We start from the raw sequence: 19,553 nt of genomic DNA, 5'->3' as shown, positions 1-19,553 counted from the left end.
ATTTTTGAGTTTGAAGATCCATTTGCACCCTATGGGTTTGACCCCATTTGGCAAATCTATCAAGTCCCATACTTGATTTTCAAACATCGAATCCATTTCGGACCTCATGGCTTCAAGCCATTTATTGGAGTCTGGACCCATCATTGCTTGATTATAGGTGGAAGGCTCATTATGTTCTAACATAAGAACATCAAGGCTTGCATTTAAGATGAAATCATTATAACGTCTTGGCATAACCCTTGGCCTTTCCGATCTACGAGTGGGTTCAACTTGTTCAACGACTGAATCCGGAATATGATCCACAACAGTTTGTAGATCCTCTTGTTCAGGTTCTTGGATGATCTGAGTCCTTATCCCTTCATAAGTATTTATCTCATCATTGACATCATCCATGACATCATCCATGTCATCTTGTTGTTGAGTTTGTTGCTCATCATCATTTTGACATGATTCAAGATGAATATTTCTCCCACTTGACTTGTTGGAAAGAAACTCTCTTTCCAAAAAAGACACTATCCCTTGCAACGAATATCTTTTGCTGTGTTGGATTGTAGAAATAATATCCAAAACTTCCTTTTGGATACCCTATAAAGAAACATTTATCTGACTTGGGGGCAAGTTTATCTGTCTGTAAACGTTTTACATAAGCTTCACATCCCCATATTTTCAGAAAAGACAACTTTGGAACTTTTCCAGTCCATATCTCATATGGAGTTTTGTCTATAGTTTTTGACGGAGTCCTATTTAGTGTCAGTACAGCGGTAGTAAGGGCATATCCCCAGAAGGAAATCGAAAGATTGACAAAACTCATCATTGATCGGACCATGTCTAACAAGGTCCTGTTTCTCCTTTCAGATACACCATTTAGCTGTGGTGTTCCTGGGGTTGACAATTGTGTTACTATACCACAATTTTTCAAATGATGATCAAAATCATGGCTCATGTATTCACCACCACGATCAGATCGAAGTGCTTTGATTTTCTTGCCACATTGAGTCTCTACTTCATATTGAAATTCTTTGAACTTTTCAAAGGATTCTGATTTATGTGACATAAGGTAAACATACCCATATCTACTGATGTCATCAGTAAATGTGATGAAGTACTTATAACCACCTTTAGCTTCTGTACTCATTGGCCCACATACATCAGTATGTATTATATTCAATAGTTCAGTAGCCCTTTCAAAATTTCTTTTGAAAGGTGACCTTGTCATTTTACCCATCAGACACGATTCACATGTTATAATGGATTCATAATCCATATCTTTTAAAATTCCATCTCTATGGAGCTTCTTCATGCGATTCATACTAATGTGACCTAATCGACAATGCCATAGATAGGTTTCACTCAAATTATTTGGTTTTTGTCTTTTGTTATTTATGTTATATAATTCTGATTTAAGATCTATTTCAAAAATCCCATTATTCATATGAGCAGTTGCATAGAAAATATTATTCTTAGAAACAGAAATACACCCATTCTTAAGGCTAAAATCAAAACCATCATAATGCAATGCACCAACCGAAACAAGGTTCTTGGTAATACACGGAACATGATAACAATTATTAAGTTCAAATGTTAAACCGGAAGGTAGAGACAGACAAAAAACTCCTACAGTAAGTGCAGCAACACTTGCTCCATTTGCAACGCGCAAGTCTATCTCCCCTTTCTTCACCCGCCTTCTATTTCTTAGTCCCTGCACATTTGAAATAATGTGAACACCACATGCTGTATCAAATACCCAAGTGGGACCATTATCTAATGTATGGACATTGGTTGTCATTATATCAATAACATAAATACCTGAAGTGGAACTCACAGTTCCGTTCTTCTTATCTTCAAGATATTTGGGACAGTTTCTCTTCCAGTGACCCTTGGCCTTACAATAAAAACAATCATGTTCAGAAGCTACTCTTGGCTTCTCATCACCCTTGGGTTTTGCAACTTGTTTACCTTTTCTTTGGTAATTGTTTTTATTCTTAGCCATTTTCTTAAAACCCTTCCCACTATTGACATTCAGAACTTCCTTCCTCTTGTCATCAGTGATATTGCCTTCTGCATTTTTAAGCAGGTTGTGGAGTTCATTTAGATCATGCTTTAGTCCATTCATATGGTATTGCATTCTAAAAGGTGCAAAACCATCGTGTAAGGATCTAAGAACGATATCCGTGGCCAACTCTTGGTCATAAGGGGTCCCTAAATCTTCCATCCTCTTGAACAGCCCAGTTAGACTAATCACATGAGGACTTACGGGTTTCCCTTTCACAAGTCTGCTATCAAGTATAGCCTTGTGAGTTTCATATCGTTCAATCCTTGCATGATCCTGAAACAGAGTTTTCAGCTCAGTTGTGATGGTATAAGCATCGGAACTCAAAAACCTCTTCTGCAAATCAGGTTCCATTGCAGCAAGCATTAAGCAAGTGACAGGTAAAGCCTCAGTTTTCAATTGGGTTGCTGTTGCCTTCTCCTCGTCAGACGAGGTATCAGTCACTTTTGGAATAGGGGTAGTAAGAACGTCCTCACGTCCCTCGGACCTCAGAATTATCCTCAGATTCCTTTCCCAATCTAGGAAATTAGTCCCATTTAACTTGTTTTTCTCAATAATGGAGCGCAGGGAGAATTTCAAATTATCGTTTGCCATTATCTACAATATGTTATTTAAATACAACTTAATTAGTTTATGTATTGACAATGCAAACACTTGTGATAAACAATTTAACAGGAGTGAATGCGCATTTTATTCAAATTATTATAGTTCCTTTCTGAACAAAATGATTCCAAGATCCCATTTGATAAAAGTCTAACGTACTTTTGCACTGCCTTAGACCTTGTATATTCAGGGTAAGTAAACAATATTTACTAATCATAACTTCTTTATAATTCTTGGTTGATAATCTAAATCCAATTTAGAGTCATCCCTATACCTCAAGATCCAAGACTTGGTATTGGTCTCTTGTTGGGTACAACCATATCAATGTTTATGAATCCCTTATATAGATTCACCCTCAAGAGTATACAGTAGAGGAAAGACACAATCGCTTTTGCGAAACCCATCTAACCAAAATAATACCGTAAACTGCTTGGGTTATGATGTGGAAAGGTATTTTCCCAATTTCTTTAGGAACTAAAATCTTTCATTGGTTTTATTTTAAAAGTGAAAAAAAAATAGTTATGAATAAAACCAAAACAATGTATATTAAAACATATAATCTTTTCTACGGATCACTATCCTTCAAGGTTCAACATGTAGTAACTTTCAAGAGTATTAATCTTGAACTTGCATTTTCTTTTCTTAACTTTTGAGAAAAAGTAAATAATATAAATCATATTTATATATTTTAATTCTAAACAAAACTTATTATATTTCATAACAAGATCAATTAACTGTATATTACGAATAATATCATCATATTATAATTAATCATTAACTTGTTAGATTATTATTCAGATTGCATCAAATAGTTCTATCAGTTTATGCAACCTAGCTCTGATACCATTGTTGTTTTTGATCAGGTATATGTGCGGAAATTTTAGATCTAATCTAAAATACCTAATCATTGATATAAAAGCATAACTGATAGAATAAACATACAGCTTGAAATGGTATACCTTTGATGCGTGAATTTGACAGATCTGGTTGATTGGATCAGGATCAGAGCCCCACTTGTTGCTCCTCTATTTGGTCCACACGAGTTCCAATAGATCTGGATACCGTCGATTGCTAGATCGTAGGATAACCAAAGGAAACAATCTGATTGCTTGCTTTCAGAATCAAGAGCACCCTTTGTTCTAAAGAACTTCTCTCCAGCTATAGAAAAAGGGGGATGGGGAAGTTTTTGTGTGTCTCATTGATTATCGAATAATCATCCTTTTAAATACCCTTCTCACCTAGGAAAATTTATTTCCCTTTTAATTGTCATGTAAGAAACCTTCCACCTTCCTTTTTGATAAACCGTAACATATTTATGACAATAAAATATGTTATAATTTTATCTTTCATAAATATATCCTCAATATATATATTTATTTCTTTCTTGCTTAAACGTCTTTAACAATATCTAATATATTGTTTATCCACAAAGTTACTCTTTTATTTCAAAATAAAAGGAATGATATATATTACTAATATCTAATATATTAGTAATATAATCATTCTCATTTCATCTATTGGTAAACCCTATATGTGTGACCTCGTAGGACCCAATTATAATAGCTGTAGGTATTACCCTATTAATCATAGTTGGCTTCTAGGAAAGCACTACGACTCCTAAAATAATTGGATTAAATTAATTTTCTTAATTGTCCTATTCACATTTAGTCATTGCACATTGAATTAAAGGACATAATTTCTTCCTGATGAAGGTCCAATGGTGTGTTAATTGAAAAGTTTATCTTCTTGTGCAATATAGCAGTCATTACTTATATGGGTTGGATATTCGATGCTAGCTGGCTGGCTAGCTGTTTTAAAGAGAGTTTTACTTCCCAAAGCAAAATTAAAAGCACATTTTCAGAAATCTCTCTCCATAGGCCATAGGGCCAACCGCCTGCCCGCCTGCCTTTGCCTGCATTCTGCTCGGTGCATGCAAATCGGTATGGCCCATCCCTCATATATGATTTTATTATAAACCAAATTTAATTTAATTTAATTTAATTTAATTACCCCTTGTCTAAACTGACAACATCATCAAATTCAAACATTGTTTCATTTTGATACTTTGATTCACCTTCTTATTTAAATTATCATTTATGTCCTACCTTTATCAAATTAAAAAGAAATATATTATTATATCTGTTTGATAACAGTCAATTTGTAAACCATTTGTTTGTGATTAGCTAATTTAACTTATTTCCTCAGCGAGAATAAATCCAATCAAATTATCACTTTTAATAATTTAATTCAGCTTATCTTCAAGAAAAAAATATGTTTAAATGCACGTAATTTGATTATAAATTTTTGTCTTAATTTATTTCACAAAATTATTGTAGCAGATTATTACACAAACGCTAAATAATCTCAATTAAACGTCTTAAAAATAAGAAATTTAAAATATATTATATTATTTTTATAATTAAAATATTATATATATTTATTACTAGTTTTATATTATTTAATTTAGATTCTAAATATTATAATTTTCTTTAATTGATAAAAATAATATTTTTTTTGTAACTCATGGAATAATAATCTTGTCAATTAATTTATAAAAAAAATAAAGGTGATTTTTTTTATGGAATTTGAAAGACATTTTTTAATTATAGTTTAATTTATATATTTTGATTTTTAATGTATACCTGGCAAGTGACATCATGTTGTCTCCCTCCCTCTATGTAGAATGGCTAGCTATAAATATGTGATGTTCTTGGATGAAAGAAAATATGTCTTCTTAATTAGGTCTCATGGGAGTCTTACATGTTGAGATGAAGTATATGAAGTGTAGCCAAGGATGACTTGCCGGATGGACCATATATATTATATATGAGATCTCGGCAAGTTGTTCTTGGCTATATATCTATCTACATCTATACATGCAAGATCGCCGATGATAATTATGTTCAATTTACACTAAATCTAGTTTTCATTCCAGTTTCTAAGATATCTCCCTCCATCGGCTAGCTATAAATATGTGTTGTTCTTGGATGAAGAAAAAATGTGTTTTCTTAATTAGGTCTCATGGAAGGTCTTACATGTTAGAGATGTAGTATATGAAGTGTAGCCAATGATGACTTGCCGGATGGACCATATATAAATATATATTTGAGATCCCGGCAAGTTGTTCCTGGCTACATATCTATCTACATTTGCACATGTGAGATTGCCGATGATGGTTATGCTAATTTTAGTAGATCCAATTTTCATTCCAATTTCTATGGTATGTTATTTAAAGTAAATATATACCTCTCTAATTTATTTATTTGTATCATCTATTTAAGGCATATATAGAACTCTTGACTTTTAAACACAAAAATAGAAAATCTTTTCATTTCGATTCATGTTTATCTTGACTACATAACTATCTACATTTGTATATACGATGATGTCGCCGTATGATGATTATGCTCAATTTACACTAAATCTAGTTTTCATTCCAATTTTTAGGGTATTTTATTGAAAGTGAATATATATATCTCTAATTTATTTTTCTGTATTTTTTTTTAAAATGACATATATATATATATATATATATATACATATATATATATATATATATATATATTGACTTTCAAACACAAAAATAGAAAACTTTTCATTTCAATTCATATGTCTATTTAAACAGGGTTCAATTTTGTGTGAGAGGAACTTCAGATATGATGTTTTAATGTTGTTTCAAGCATTATATATATGCATGGCTCTACGTACAGTAATAAGTACTGCACTCCAGATCTTTTACCGTATATGCCTCATCCACCTGTTGCGAATTAAGGATTACCCGACAACAAACTAAATATATTATAGTTAGGGCTTCCCTAGACCAATTTTTTCATTTTTTTTTATGTTTTAAATGATGACCAAGAAAGTAGAAGTGCGGAAAATGGAAAACGTGTGCGGTAAAGAGAGAGAGAAACGAGTTTTTTTCATTCTCAAATATATATATTTTTTAAATAATTAAAATGAAATAAAAATTAACCTCAATATTATAAATTATATAAATATTAAAATAAAATAGGTACAATAAAAATCAAAACTTATGTAAAGTTAATATATTTTATTTTAATGTCTATGTAATATATATTTTTTAATGATTAAATTTAGTAGATTTAATTTTAATTATATATATATAATTTTTATATTTATACAATTAAATAATTTGTGAATTAAAAAAAATGTTTTGGTAAAAGATAAGGTGGGTATAGTTTGAGAAAGAAAATATAAGTTATTTAAGAAAATAAATTGAAAAGTGTGTAGAACAAAATGGATCAAAGTTGGAGCCTCCAAAGGTGAGTATGTTCTTGAAATGATTATCCGGTTTTTCCAGTTATATATATATATATATATATATATATATATATATATTAAATGTGACCATTTGGCCTCTTATTATGAGAGTAACATAACAGACAAAACCCTATAACAGGGATCCCTTATGGTATTTTCTAACTCATGGGCTTTCTCGGTGGTTGCCCTTAGAACGGCTTTGTTGTATCAATTAGGAAGAGAGGCCACAACAAAATCAAAAGATGCTAGCTATATATTTTCATTATAAAAAGCCTCTAAAATTGTATGTACGTACTTACCCATCGAAATGGACATGAGCCAGTTCATCATGTGATGTGGCACACATTCACGCTCGTTTGTTGACACTCTCAACACTAGGTAATCCGAACAGGCCCGACCCAAAGGTAATGTTTTCTATCGCTATGCATCCGCATGAGGTTACCTGACCCAAATTTTTAATAAAATATATAATCATATTTATTCATATTTCTCTATTTGGCACTCTATATTTAATTTTATTATGTTTTCTCACTTGTTATTCTATATCTATCTTATAAAAAGGTTTAGTACAAATGTACAATTAATGTTTTAATTTTGAGGGTTACAATTTTTAATTTTTTTTTTTTTTTTTTTGCATTTGGGCATGGGGGCAAAACCAGTCCAAAACATCAATTGAGCTGCATTGGTCCATTGGACTCAACAAAGAAGAACAAGGTTGCAAAACTAATTCAGATAAGGGATATCAGAGTAAAATGAGATTATTGACTGATCTCATAATTAATGATCACAAAGAGAAACTCATGGCCAAGAAACTGACGTTGAAGTAGTGGAGAGAAGATGAGCGGCATAAGCCACAAGATCGACTAGCTAGGACATATATAAGCCCCCATAAAAACCTATTATACATGTCTAAGCCGTGGTACTTCGGGTGCTAGAGGTCTCGAGATAGATTCTCGGAATAACTACAAGCTTATTTAATTTTCTATGACTTTCTTCCCGCAAAAAAAATATTGGGATCAAACTAAGGCAATGAAATTATCGGCACCAGCCGAGAATTTGTTATGAATTCATAATAAAGGTAAGAACATTCAGATGACATTTAGGGATAACAACAGTACCCTACCCGTCGAGAGTGAAATACCCATCGCTAAACCCGATTTTTATTTTATTATCCGACTCCGACGAGTATCTCTATTACTATCATCATTACGATTCGTCGGTAACCCATTATCCGATTAAAATACTAATAAGATTGTAGATGTTGTGGAAGAAAATATAATTTTAAAATAGTACTATCAAAATGTTAAGAAAAGTTAAATAAAAACATTATTTATATATGTCGTATATCTTAAAAAAAGATAATAATTTTGTTGATACTCATGGGAACAAAAGTTATTGAATGTTGAAGGGAAAATGGTTTAAAATTAGCTATGAAGATTGGTGAGAGAAAAATAATATTTGGTAGTTATTAAAAAAAAGTTGAAGAAAAAGAAAAGTAACTTTTTTAGAAATATAACAAATTAAAGTTGGAATGGATTGTTTAGATAAAAGAGAATAAATGTTGTATTTATGATAATATTTGTAATAATGAGTTATTTGAAACGTCATATTAAACATTAATAAAAAAACATTTTTTTATATTAATATAGTTGGATATTTTGCACACTTCCCATTCCGACCCATATACCCTTATGGTGTAACTTCTCCCCTTCTTAATGTCCGACCCCAAACCTAAACCATAACTCACTTTTTCTCTTCTTAATGTCCAACCCCAAACTCAATTTATATATCCGAACCCGATTAATTATTGAATATCTACCTTTATTATTGTCATCCCATGTAAACATTTTTTAAATAATTTCCAAAGTCACAAAATGATGATACAACTTAGAAGTTTGTATCGGATTTAAGCAATTACATTAGAGTGGGCAATTACATTATAGTGGGGAAACAAAATTGTCAAATCAATAATGAACATATATATATATATATACGATGAAAATAAAAACTTAGAATTGAATGCGCTAAGAACTACAATGTTTGAGAAAAATGTCTCCAAAAGAACTTGTAATGAATTGATTTTATTTTATTTTTAAAGAAAATACAAATTTCATCTCTTAAAGTTGTTTAATGAAAATTTAATAAGTTTGACACATTTTATATGATTTCAAAAAAATACATACATTTAACTAACGATTTCAATGGTGATAAATTAATAACCATTTTCAAATAATCTCAATATAATTAGGTTTATAAGTTTGATCTCTTTCCAATTGCGAGGAGCCAAACAAACCGGTTTTCCTAATGTTATTTGGGTTGAGTTTGTGATTGTTATTAAGAAAATAAAACAAAGGTTTTAGTTTAATGGAAAAAGTTAGCATAATCACACTACTTAAATAAACTAGTTTTCAGGGCATATAATTGTGCGCATAGAATTAGACTTAATTAATTAACTTGTTCAACTTTATCTATTTTCTATTTCAAAACACATGAAATTGGTGGGAGGCCAAAATTAGACGTCTGTGTATATTCTTAACCCTTCTTTTTTATTTGTATTTTTTACTTACAAGCTAGGAATAATATTTATGATATTTGTTCATGGGCTCATAAATATATATATATATATATATATATATTTTGTTATTCTTTGATTTCTGGTAAAAAAAAAGAATATCAGTGTGTATGTGGGCCACCAAAATCCTCAAATACCGCATGAATTTCAGGCCTAATATACACCTTTTGCTATTAAAGTTTATTAGAGCGCTTAAATTTTGGCTTAGTCTAAAGGAAAATTTTTGATGAGATGGCCCTAGGCCTAAATACAAAAATGACCCTTCTCGATATAGTTTGCAAAAATGGCCCTTTTGTCATTCAAAAAGTTCGTATTGTCCCTCGCGCAATTAAATTACCGCTCGAAAACGAGAAATGTTATTCACACGTTTTTATCTAAAACGCGTGAGTTCATAAACGCGTTTTAGATGAAACGCGTGAGTGCCATTTCCCGTAAATGGAAAGTCGAGAAATGCCACTCACACGTTTCATCTAAAACGCGTTTATGAACTCACGCGTTTTAGATGAAAATGTGTAAATGACATTTCTCGTCTTTCATCGTATATATATATTTTTTGCCCTAATTAAAAAACCTATTCACGAATATCGATTCTCGCATTTTCCATTCCGACTTCCAACTTCTTCTTTACAACTCTCCACTTTCCATTCCAACCTCGTTCAACATCATTGTTCGTCGTCCGTCCGTCTCTTCGATCATATATTGAGGTGAATTTAGGGTTTAGGTTTAATTTGTAATGTTCTATTCGATCATACATTCTGTCGTTTATATTGATGGATATTGATGTATCCTAAGCTTTTAGGGTTCATGTATCTTTTATTTGTTTATGTGTGTATATGATGTTGTTGTTTATCTAGTGTTCTTCACTCACGAGTATTATATTAGTGTTCTTATTCTGCATGCATGTATTTCTCGTTTATTCTTTCACAAGCATTGTACCTATATGTTGCTTTCACGAGCATTGTACTTTGACGTACGATTTTCTAATGAGATTTGCAAATGAAATCATGAATGTGACAAAGATTATAACAAATGCATGATTAAAGTGAAACAAAGAATGCAAACATATAGAATTTTCGTGTGTTCTTTGATGTGCTACTTGAGTTGTTATGTTCTAGTTTAGGCAATTATAATTTTATGGAGTTGTTTACTCCAATGTTGTTCCTTGTTTTGTAGATGGAGTCCACCATAATTCCTGAGTTTGCTGGGAGTGTCTCATGAAAAACCAATATCTCAAACATTTCCACCAAGTTTGCTGCAATGAATCTAATGGAAAGGGTAGAGCAAACTCAATTCCAATTCTTATTCAAGGGATCCACGTTACTACGGTTCTCAGGAATGATAATATACCAAATGCTCCTCAGGAAGAGCAGCTCAAATTCTATGGAGATGAAGTTCCTCATGAATGGAGAGGAGTTTTGCTTCGGGATGAAGGAGTTTGCATTGGTCACAGGCCTCAATTTTGGGAGATTCCCTACGGTGGAAACTATTTTCAATCAAGTTGAAGAATATCCACCTTTGGTTGTTAAATATTTTAAAAGTAATCAACTTGTTAGAAAAACAGACCTTCATTCAAAATTCGTGTCCTACTCTGATAAGGAAGATGCATGGAAATTGGGGCTGGTATACCTAGTTTGCCAATATCTCTTCGCCCTTGACCCAAAGAGGATAATAAATATCAAACTCCTCAGCATGGTCGAGGACATCGACACTTTCCTTAAATTTCCATGGAGAAAGTTGTACTCTAGAGCAACCATAAAGGGGTTGAACAAGGACCTTGGTCGCTATCGGTTGCTATATCTAAATAAGAAGAAAGCCACGGGGAAGAAGAACAAAGACAAGAATGTCGATATTTCTTATATCGTATATGGGTTCGCAATGGCCTTACAAGTGTGGACTTATGAGGTTATTAAACGTTTGTACCCAAACTTACAAGGAAGATAAATGTGTTGATTGAGGATTTGGTGAATGATGATAATATTGAGGTATGTCTAATTCAAGCATTTGGTGTAATTCGAGAATTTGGTGTAATTGGAGTATCTGGTTTAATTCAAACATTTTCTTTTTTTAGGATGGGCTTGTGGAGGAGAAAGTCAATTATGTGCTTGTGGAGGAGACGAAGATTGAGGATGTGGTGGAGGAGGATGGGCTGAAGATTCAAAATATTGAGGTATGTCTAATTCAAGAATTTTTTGTAATTCAAATATTTAGTGTAATTCGAGTATTTGTTGTAATTCGAGTATTTGTTGTAATTCGAGTATTTGGTGTAATTTGAGTATTTGTTTTTTTTAGGATGAGAATTTGGAGGAGAAAGACAATGTTGTGTTTGTGGAGAAGACTAAGATTGAGGATATTGAGGTATGTCAAATTCGAGTATTTTGTGTAATTCGAGTATTTGGTGTAATTCAAGTATTTGTTTTTTTAGGATGGGAATTTGGAGGAGAAAGACAATGTTGTACTTGTGGAGGAGACTGAGATTGAGGATATTGAGGTATGTCAAATTTGAGTATTTGGTGTAATTCGAGTATTTATTTTTTTAGGATGGACATCTGGAGGAGAAACACAATATTTTTCTTGTGGAGGAGACTAAGAATGAGGATATGGTAGAGGATGGTGTACTGAAGATTGAAAATAGTGAGGTATGTCTAATTCGAGTATTTGTTATAATTCAAATATTTGGTGTAATTCGAGTATTTGGTGTAATTCGAGTATTCGGTGTAATTCGAGTATTTAGTGTAACTCAAGTATTTTTTTAGGATGGACATTTGGAGGAGAAAGACAATGATGTGCTTGTGGAGGAGACTAAGATTCAGGATATTAAGGTATGCCAAATTTGAGTATTTGGTGTAATTCGAGTATTTAGTGTAATTCGAGTATTTTTTTAGGATGAGCATTTGGAGGATAAAGATAATGTTGTTCTTGTGAAGGAGACTAAGAATGAGGATGTGGTAGAGGATGGTGTACTAAAGATTGAAATATTGAGGTATATATAATTCTATTATTTGGTGAAATTCGAGTATTTGGTGTAATTCGAGTATTTTTTTAGGATGGGCATTTGGAGGAGAAAGACAATGTTGTACTTTTGGAGGATACTAAGATTGAGGATATTGATGTATGTCAAATTTGAGTATTTGGTGTAATTTGAGTATTTAGTGTAATTGGAGTATTTGTTTTTTTAGGATGGGCTAGTGAAGGAGAATAAGATTGATGATGTGGTGGAGGAGAAAGACAATGATGTTCTTGTGGAGGATATTAATGTATGGTCTATTTTGAGTATATGGTCTCTTTCGAGCATATGGTCTCTTTCGAGCATATGGTCTAATCTCACTAATTTTGTCTAATTCAAGGATATGATAAGAAGGTGGTACAGAAGAAGGTGCAGAATAAGAAGGTGGGCCAGAAGAAGAACGTGGTGCATAATAAGGTGGATGATGATGTGTTTGTGGAGAAGATTGAGAAGAAGGTGGATGTGATTGTGCAGAAGAAGGATAAGCAGGAGGTGAAGGAGGACGTGGTGGAATTGGATGATGCATCCCACATCCAATTTAAGAGAAAGAGGTTAAAGTCTAAAGCAATACTTAGTCCCTACATTGTCCATGGTCCAAAAAAATGAGGGTGAAAGATCCAATCATTGTCGATCCTATGGAAAAAATTTATCCGAAACTAATGACAGAATTGATGAAAGAGATGGGGAAAAAAAGTAAATTCAAAAAGCTGGAGCTCTGTACTGGCAGTGTAGGCTTTAAATTCTTCGATACAATTCTGAGGAAAACTATGTGGCTAACTGATGTGGAGATCAATGTAGGATGTGCTCTACTAAGAAAAAGAGCAATCACCTACCCTAAGACGTAAACGAAGGATTTCACCATCGCAAATTATCATTTCTCCCTTTGTTTAAATCACACTATAAGAATTTTTTTGTTGATTCTGTTGATACTGATAAACCAGAAGTCCATTCTTTTGATGAATCCTTTTATGAGTACTATTAGGGTAAGGAAGATGCACAAATGCTCACATGGAGCATTGTTGATGACATTTACTTCTCCCTCAACCTCGACTTCAAGCACTGGGTACTGTGTGTTCTGTGATTGAAAAAATAGAGAATTGATATTTATGATTGCGTCAATTTTCAATGACAACAATTTTTCAGAATTCATGATACCTGTGTGTCAAATGTTGTCGTCATTCCTTCATAAAGCAATGTCTGAAGTTTAAATGTCCAAGTATCCTAACATGACATTGGAGACTTTAACATTTCGTAGAATCCCACATCAAGAAGTACCAAAAGCATCAACAAGTGGAGACTGTGACATTTTGTATTAATGTATATAGAGTACCTGACTACTAAACTTGGTATAGAAAATTGCATATCAGATAAGATGAAATTTTATAGTGAAAAGTGGGCAGTCAGATTGTTCCACCAAATTTTAGAGCCAAGAAGTTATAATATCTTGAAACAATTCACATTATTGTTGTAACATGTTGTGTAATACTGCATATTGTTTATCATCATTAGTTATATAATACTGTTATTTATTTCAGAATGTTGAACAAATAGTGACTCACACATATTGTAATATGACTCACGCATATTGTAATATGCGTGTGTTATGACTCATGCATATTACAACATGACTCACGCATATTGTAATATGCGTGAGTATGATACACCATACTACAACTTTGGTTTACTTGTCCCCCCTTCGATTTTGGTGACATGTTTGCAAACTTTATTGTATTGTCACATTCATATTTCAAACTTAATATATTATTATTATTATTTTATTAGAGTTTAATCTCGAAATGATTAGCAAGAGTCATAATATATATGAATCACGCATATTGTAATATGCTTGAGTTATGATACAACTTAACTCAAACATGCTGAAATAAGAGCACTGTTAACACATATGACAACCAAACTAAGAGCAGTGTAAACCCTAATCTTAGAACATTATGTTTCACCTTGTTCAACATGCTGAAATAAATAACATTATGAGCCAATACAAAATTATTCATACAATACAACATTGAAGTAAACTTAGAACATTATTCATACAATAGTAAACTTAGAATAGCTGTTGAGATGATGGTTGATGTTGCTGCTGAGATGATGATTGATGTTGCTGCTGAGATGATGGTTGATGTTGCTGCTAAGATGAAGGTTGATGTTGTTGCTGAGATTCTACTCTTGTAGTAGATGGTGCAGGCATCACTGATTTGCATGTTTCCCTATTATGACCCTGACCACCACATGAGCTGCATCGTCTTCGGACCTTACGAGTCTCACCTTGGAATGACCTACGATTTGTTGTCGGCCGCCCTTTCTTCACCTTAACAGATGGTTTTAGATAGACGCATTTGATAATTTCTGGAATATCCCATTCTTTTTCATCACCAACAGGATAACATGTCTCTGGATATGCATTCAACCACATTTCAGTTGAGTAATACCTGAAAAAGTTAACGATTAAACATGTGAGCAATTGGTTAGATAACGATTAAAAATGCAATTGTTACTTTGAGCAGAAATCATAGGGATCCAATTTTCGTGTACGGGCAGCAACTAGGGCATGCTTACAAGGAAGACTAGATACATCAAATACCCTGCAACTACAATTCATTTCGTATTAGTTAACTTTAAAATGAGATTCACCGTCATGCACATAAAACTCGAATCGGTTAAGTGAATTGACGTTATACAGTCTGACTTTCTTAGCTTGCTCAAGTAAGAACTTTTCATAATATTGAGATAAACGTTTTGTGTGATTATCCGCTTTTTCTCTTCTATTATGACACCATTCCTGTATTGTGAAACTTAAATATTCAGTTAAAGTTGATATGGGATACTTTCTAGCTTCCCTACTCTGACTATTAAAGCTCTTAGCGTAATTTCTTGTCATTTCATTGTATCGTTTACCGGGGAAAAATGCAAGACTCCATCTTTCCATCCCAATATCTTCCAAATAGACAGCTATACGAGGGTCCTTAATCCTGATCTTATCAAAAAAACCGATTAAACATTGGGACGGTGTATGCACGAGAATCCAATTCAAATTATGCATGGCAGTGATCATTTTGAAATTTGGCCATTATATTCATCTTGATGTGGTATGTGCATGCACCGTGATATGCTTCTAGAAAAACTGAGCACAATGCATTGACAATACTTGGGTGTCTATCGGATACGAAGACGAGATCTTAGACTGATCCAATTGTCACTCTTAGTTGTTGCATGAAGTATGTCTAGGAGTTATTATTCTCTGAATCAACAACGCCAAAAACAACAGGATATAGTTTTTCATTTACATCCAATGCTTTAGCCACCAATAGTTGACCTCCAACCTTATGCTTAAGAAAAATGTCATCAAAGCACAATATAGGACGACAACTAGTTCTGAAACCCCTAATTGAGAGGCCTAGGGACATGAACATATACCTGAAATGGCCGTGCTCATCCGTCTAGATGTCTATTATGGTACCCCGGATTATTCATCTCCAACATGTAGAGGTGTGGTGGCAATTTACCATAGGAATCCTCTACAGTTCCTCGCACCACCATTAAGGCATGTTCCCTAGACCTCCAAGCCTTATTATAACTCATCTTTATTCCATAACTTCTAGTATGTCTTTCATTATTTTCTTAGACATGTGGTCATGGTGATGGTCCATGTATTTGCTCTTCATGCATTCCAAAATGATTAGCCATCGCATATTTATGTAACATCAGTTGAAGTTCTCTTTTATTCTCAAACAATGAACTGACTTCAATTTCCAAAGTTAATGCCTCATGTATCGAATTTTCAATGTCAAGTATGTTACTAGCAACCCAATCATTGCAGCTTGGTTGGAACCCAATCCTAGGAACTCAAGCATTGCTTGGATTGGTACTAGCATCCCAATCAGCACTACTAGGAACCCAACCTCATTCAGACATAAATATGGTTCATCTTCAATGTCATTTTCAGTTTCAAAGATAACCTCCCGCTGCTTCGAGAATACGTTAGGATCAATTTCTGGAACCACTACACTTTCTTGAGTTGGGTTTGTTGGATTTCTAGGTAGTGACTTCTCTACTAAGGATATACACAATGAAGTGCGGTTGTGGACTAAAACTGCTTCATGTAAAAAGAACTCCACATCCGCATTTTTTTTATATCAGTTATATAAGAAAATTTGACATTCATGCCCGGAGTATTATACTTGGCTTGAAGAAATAAATCATATCTAGATTTGTCAATATCAATAGCAGAATAGATTAGATCAACTAATTGGGCATAAGTAGAATTTTGGGGAACAATCAAACCAATGTTTGACTTTGCAGAAAAATGAGTAACATCATCCGTTTATGAGGAAATGTCACTCACACGTTTCATCTAAAATGCGTTTATAAACTCACGCGTTTTAGATGAAAACGCGTGAATAGCATTTCTCGTCTTCGAGCGGTAATTTGATCGCACGAGGGGCAATACAGACTTTTCTCAAGACAAAAGGAACTTTTTACCAACTATATCAAGCGGAGTCCAATTTTGTATTTAGGCCCTTTAGTAGAAAAATTTCATCAAATTTCCCGTCTAAAGTACCAATTCTATACTAAAACAATTAGCCAGTTTTTAAATAATTCTATCCTCCATAAGGACCGTAACATTAACAATTAGCCACTTTCCAAATATATTTCCCGTCTAAAGTACCAATTCTATACTAAAACAATTAGCCAGTTTTTAAATAATTTTATCCTCCATAAGTACCGTAACATTAACAATTAGCCACTTTCCAAATATCTTTGAGCCTAAATTTGTATATGTGGATGATCAGGTCTGCATTATTTTTATTTTAAAGGGTCAGGGTTAAGACTCAAATTGACCAATACAATAAGGGAATGAGTTTATGCTATTGTTCTTTCACTATCAACTAAAAAAACTTTTTAAACAAAAGAATATTATAATCTTCAAACATTAAGACATTAATTTCTTATTAGTTTATATTTTCTAAACGATAAATCAAATTTTGGTCTAATTAGATGAATAATTGTTTGAAAAAATAATTTAACGAGACATAAATTTGAAACTCAAAAATGAATTGCAGTTAAAAATAACACAATATATATGTACATATTGAAAAGTTGTGAGTTAGTACATATTTCACGACCTCCATTTTAATTAATATGTTTGAATTGAGAATCTTTAGAAGTAGAAATAACACTATATAGATTTATAATTAACCATTAAAGTAATTAATTGTCTAATTAAATGGATAATCTCATTTTCATCCCCTTTACTTTTATTTTAAGAAATTCCACCAACTATATTATAACCCTATAGGCTTTAAGGATATCAATTTTATATCACATTCATTTTAATTCTTTTATCTTTTAATATATAATTATAAAATAAAATAGAACAAATTCAGTAAGATAATTTAAGTGATAATAGTAGTTTTATAATTTATCAAAAGTAAGAAAATACTTTAAATTGAGGTTAGTTTCATTGATAATGCTAACCTCTTACATTAAAATAATAATAATAAAAAAAAATATAAGTCTAATTTGTACCATAATACCGCTCCCATCAATTCAATATTGAAATACATTTGAAAATTGAAATGTTAGGTAAACACTTTATAATCTACGAAGTATGTTTAAATGCCCAATGCTAAATTGGTTCGATAATCAATCAAATAAATAATTTTATTTCATTAAAATAAATTAAATCCAAAGAATATCTTGCAACCCAACTATTCACTTGAATGTTAGAATAATGTTAATAGATTGATTAGTTGTTTTTTTTATTAAAGGTTTTTCTCAAGAACTCTAATAAAATAGGAAGAAAAAGTCAAAATTGTCAATAAACAAAATTTTAGAATGAAGAGGATTTATCTATGATCATAATTATATAAGAAAATGTAATCATTAATTAAATTATCAAATTATATTTACTTTACTATATATAACATAAAATTTTTGATAATTTAATATATTTATTCATAAAAAAAACAATTCTTTAAACAAAAGTATTCAAATCAAACAAAGATTTCATTTATTTGCTGCTCTATATAAATAAATAATATAGATAAAATTTAAAATAAAGTATGGATAACAATTTTACCATGTAAAAAATGATTAAATTTGATGCTAATGTATTTTAAATGTGACATTGATGTATGATAATTAGAACATCTCCAGTTGCATGACCTGTGCCCGCATAGGACAGCGTGGAAAAGGGCATAGCATTGCTTTTTTTTTTTCATTTTTTGCATTGTAGATAAAAGTAAAAAGAGGGCAGTGCCCTCTATGACGGTCATGCCCTCCTCTGACATTTTCATACTCTGACATTTTCATAATTACATAATATATTAGTTATATATTTAATTATAATATTTTTTCTTACTATTTTTAAGTAACATTATAATAACATTAAATAAATATATATTCTAAAATTTTACTATAATATAGAAATATTAATTATATATTAAATTATAATAATATTATAATATATTTTAAATTATCAAAATATTTTATATTTTATTATAATATAGAAATATTAGTTATATATTATCAAATTTTTCTATAATATAGGAATATTAAATTTTTTAATATTATAATATATTTTACATTATAAAAATATTTTATATTTTAATTTATTTAATATTAGTTATATATATATTTAATTAATAAATATATATTTCAAATAAATTAATATATTTTTTTATTAATTATATTAACATGTTTTAAAGTTGAAATTCTCAAATTTTCCAATAATATATATAATATAGGAATATTACTTATATATTTAATTAATAAATATATATTTTAAATAAATTAAAATATTTTTTTATTAATTATATTAACAGGTTTAAATTCTCAAATAGGAATATTAATTATAATAGTATAAATTAATTATTTATTTAAAATAATATAAATAAAATTCACTTTTAAATTATTTAGATAAGAGGGCGGGCGGAAGCATTGAAGTGTTTTGCCCAAGTACAATGTGTGCCCCTTTTTCTGCTGATGTAGAATATAGATTTGACAAAATAAGAGGGCAGAGG

At 31.5% G+C, this 19,553-nt stretch overlaps 2 protein-coding genes across 2 annotated transcripts; both read right to left on the bottom strand.

Moving 5' to 3' along the window:
• Positions 1-1,677: 1,677 nt before the first annotated feature.
• LOC124922496 lies at positions 1,678-2,168 on the bottom strand. The gene is made up of 2 exons (XM_047463230.1): positions 1,807-2,168; positions 1,678-1,699 (listed from the first exon to the last, which is right to left on the bottom strand). Exons 1-2 carry the CDS (start codon positions 2,123-2,125, stop codon positions 1,686-1,688), a joined length of 333 nt encoding a protein of 110 aa, XP_047319186.1. The 5' UTR covers positions 2,126-2,168; the 3' UTR covers positions 1,678-1,685.
• Positions 2,169-14,659: 12,491 nt separating this feature from the next.
• LOC124927775 lies at positions 14,660-16,110 on the bottom strand. The gene is made up of 5 exons (XM_047468251.1): positions 15,989-16,110; positions 15,357-15,500; positions 15,218-15,310; positions 15,027-15,119; positions 14,660-14,960 (listed from the first exon to the last, which is right to left on the bottom strand). The coding sequence occupies exons 1-5, from the start codon at positions 16,108-16,110 to the stop codon at positions 14,660-14,662; spliced, it is 753 nt and encodes a 250-aa protein (XP_047324207.1).
• Between the last annotated feature and the right edge of the window lie 3,443 nt (positions 16,111-19,553).

This window comes from Impatiens glandulifera, chromosome 1 (genome assembly GCF_907164915.1).
Source record: "Impatiens glandulifera chromosome 1, dImpGla2.1, whole genome shotgun sequence".
In the NCBI taxonomy this organism is placed as follows: Eukaryota; Viridiplantae; Streptophyta; class Magnoliopsida; order Ericales; family Balsaminaceae; genus Impatiens; species Impatiens glandulifera.
The sequence above is the reverse complement of the archived record's forward strand: the minus strand, read 5'-3'. Positions and strand labels throughout refer to the sequence as shown.

What these genes read in the sequence shown, in the direction of transcription:
- LOC124922496 (XM_047463230.1), bottom strand. Translation starts at nt 2,125, where the DNA reads ATGCAATACCATATGAATGGACTAAAGCATGATCTAAATGAACTCCAC.
- LOC124927775 (XM_047468251.1), bottom strand. Translation starts at nt 16,110, where the DNA reads ATGAGTTATAATAAGGCTTGGAGGTCTAGGGAACATGCCTTAATGGTG. An exon ending in TTGGAGATGAATAATCCGGG is followed by an intron (nt 15,501 to 15,988) that starts GTACCATAATAG and finishes TGATAAGATCAG; the next exon opens with GATTAAGGACCCTCGTATAG. An exon ending in CCCTATGATTTCTGCTCAAA is followed by an intron (nt 14,961 to 15,026) that starts GTAACAATTGCA and finishes TAACTTTTTCAG; the next exon opens with GTATTACTCAACTGAAATGT.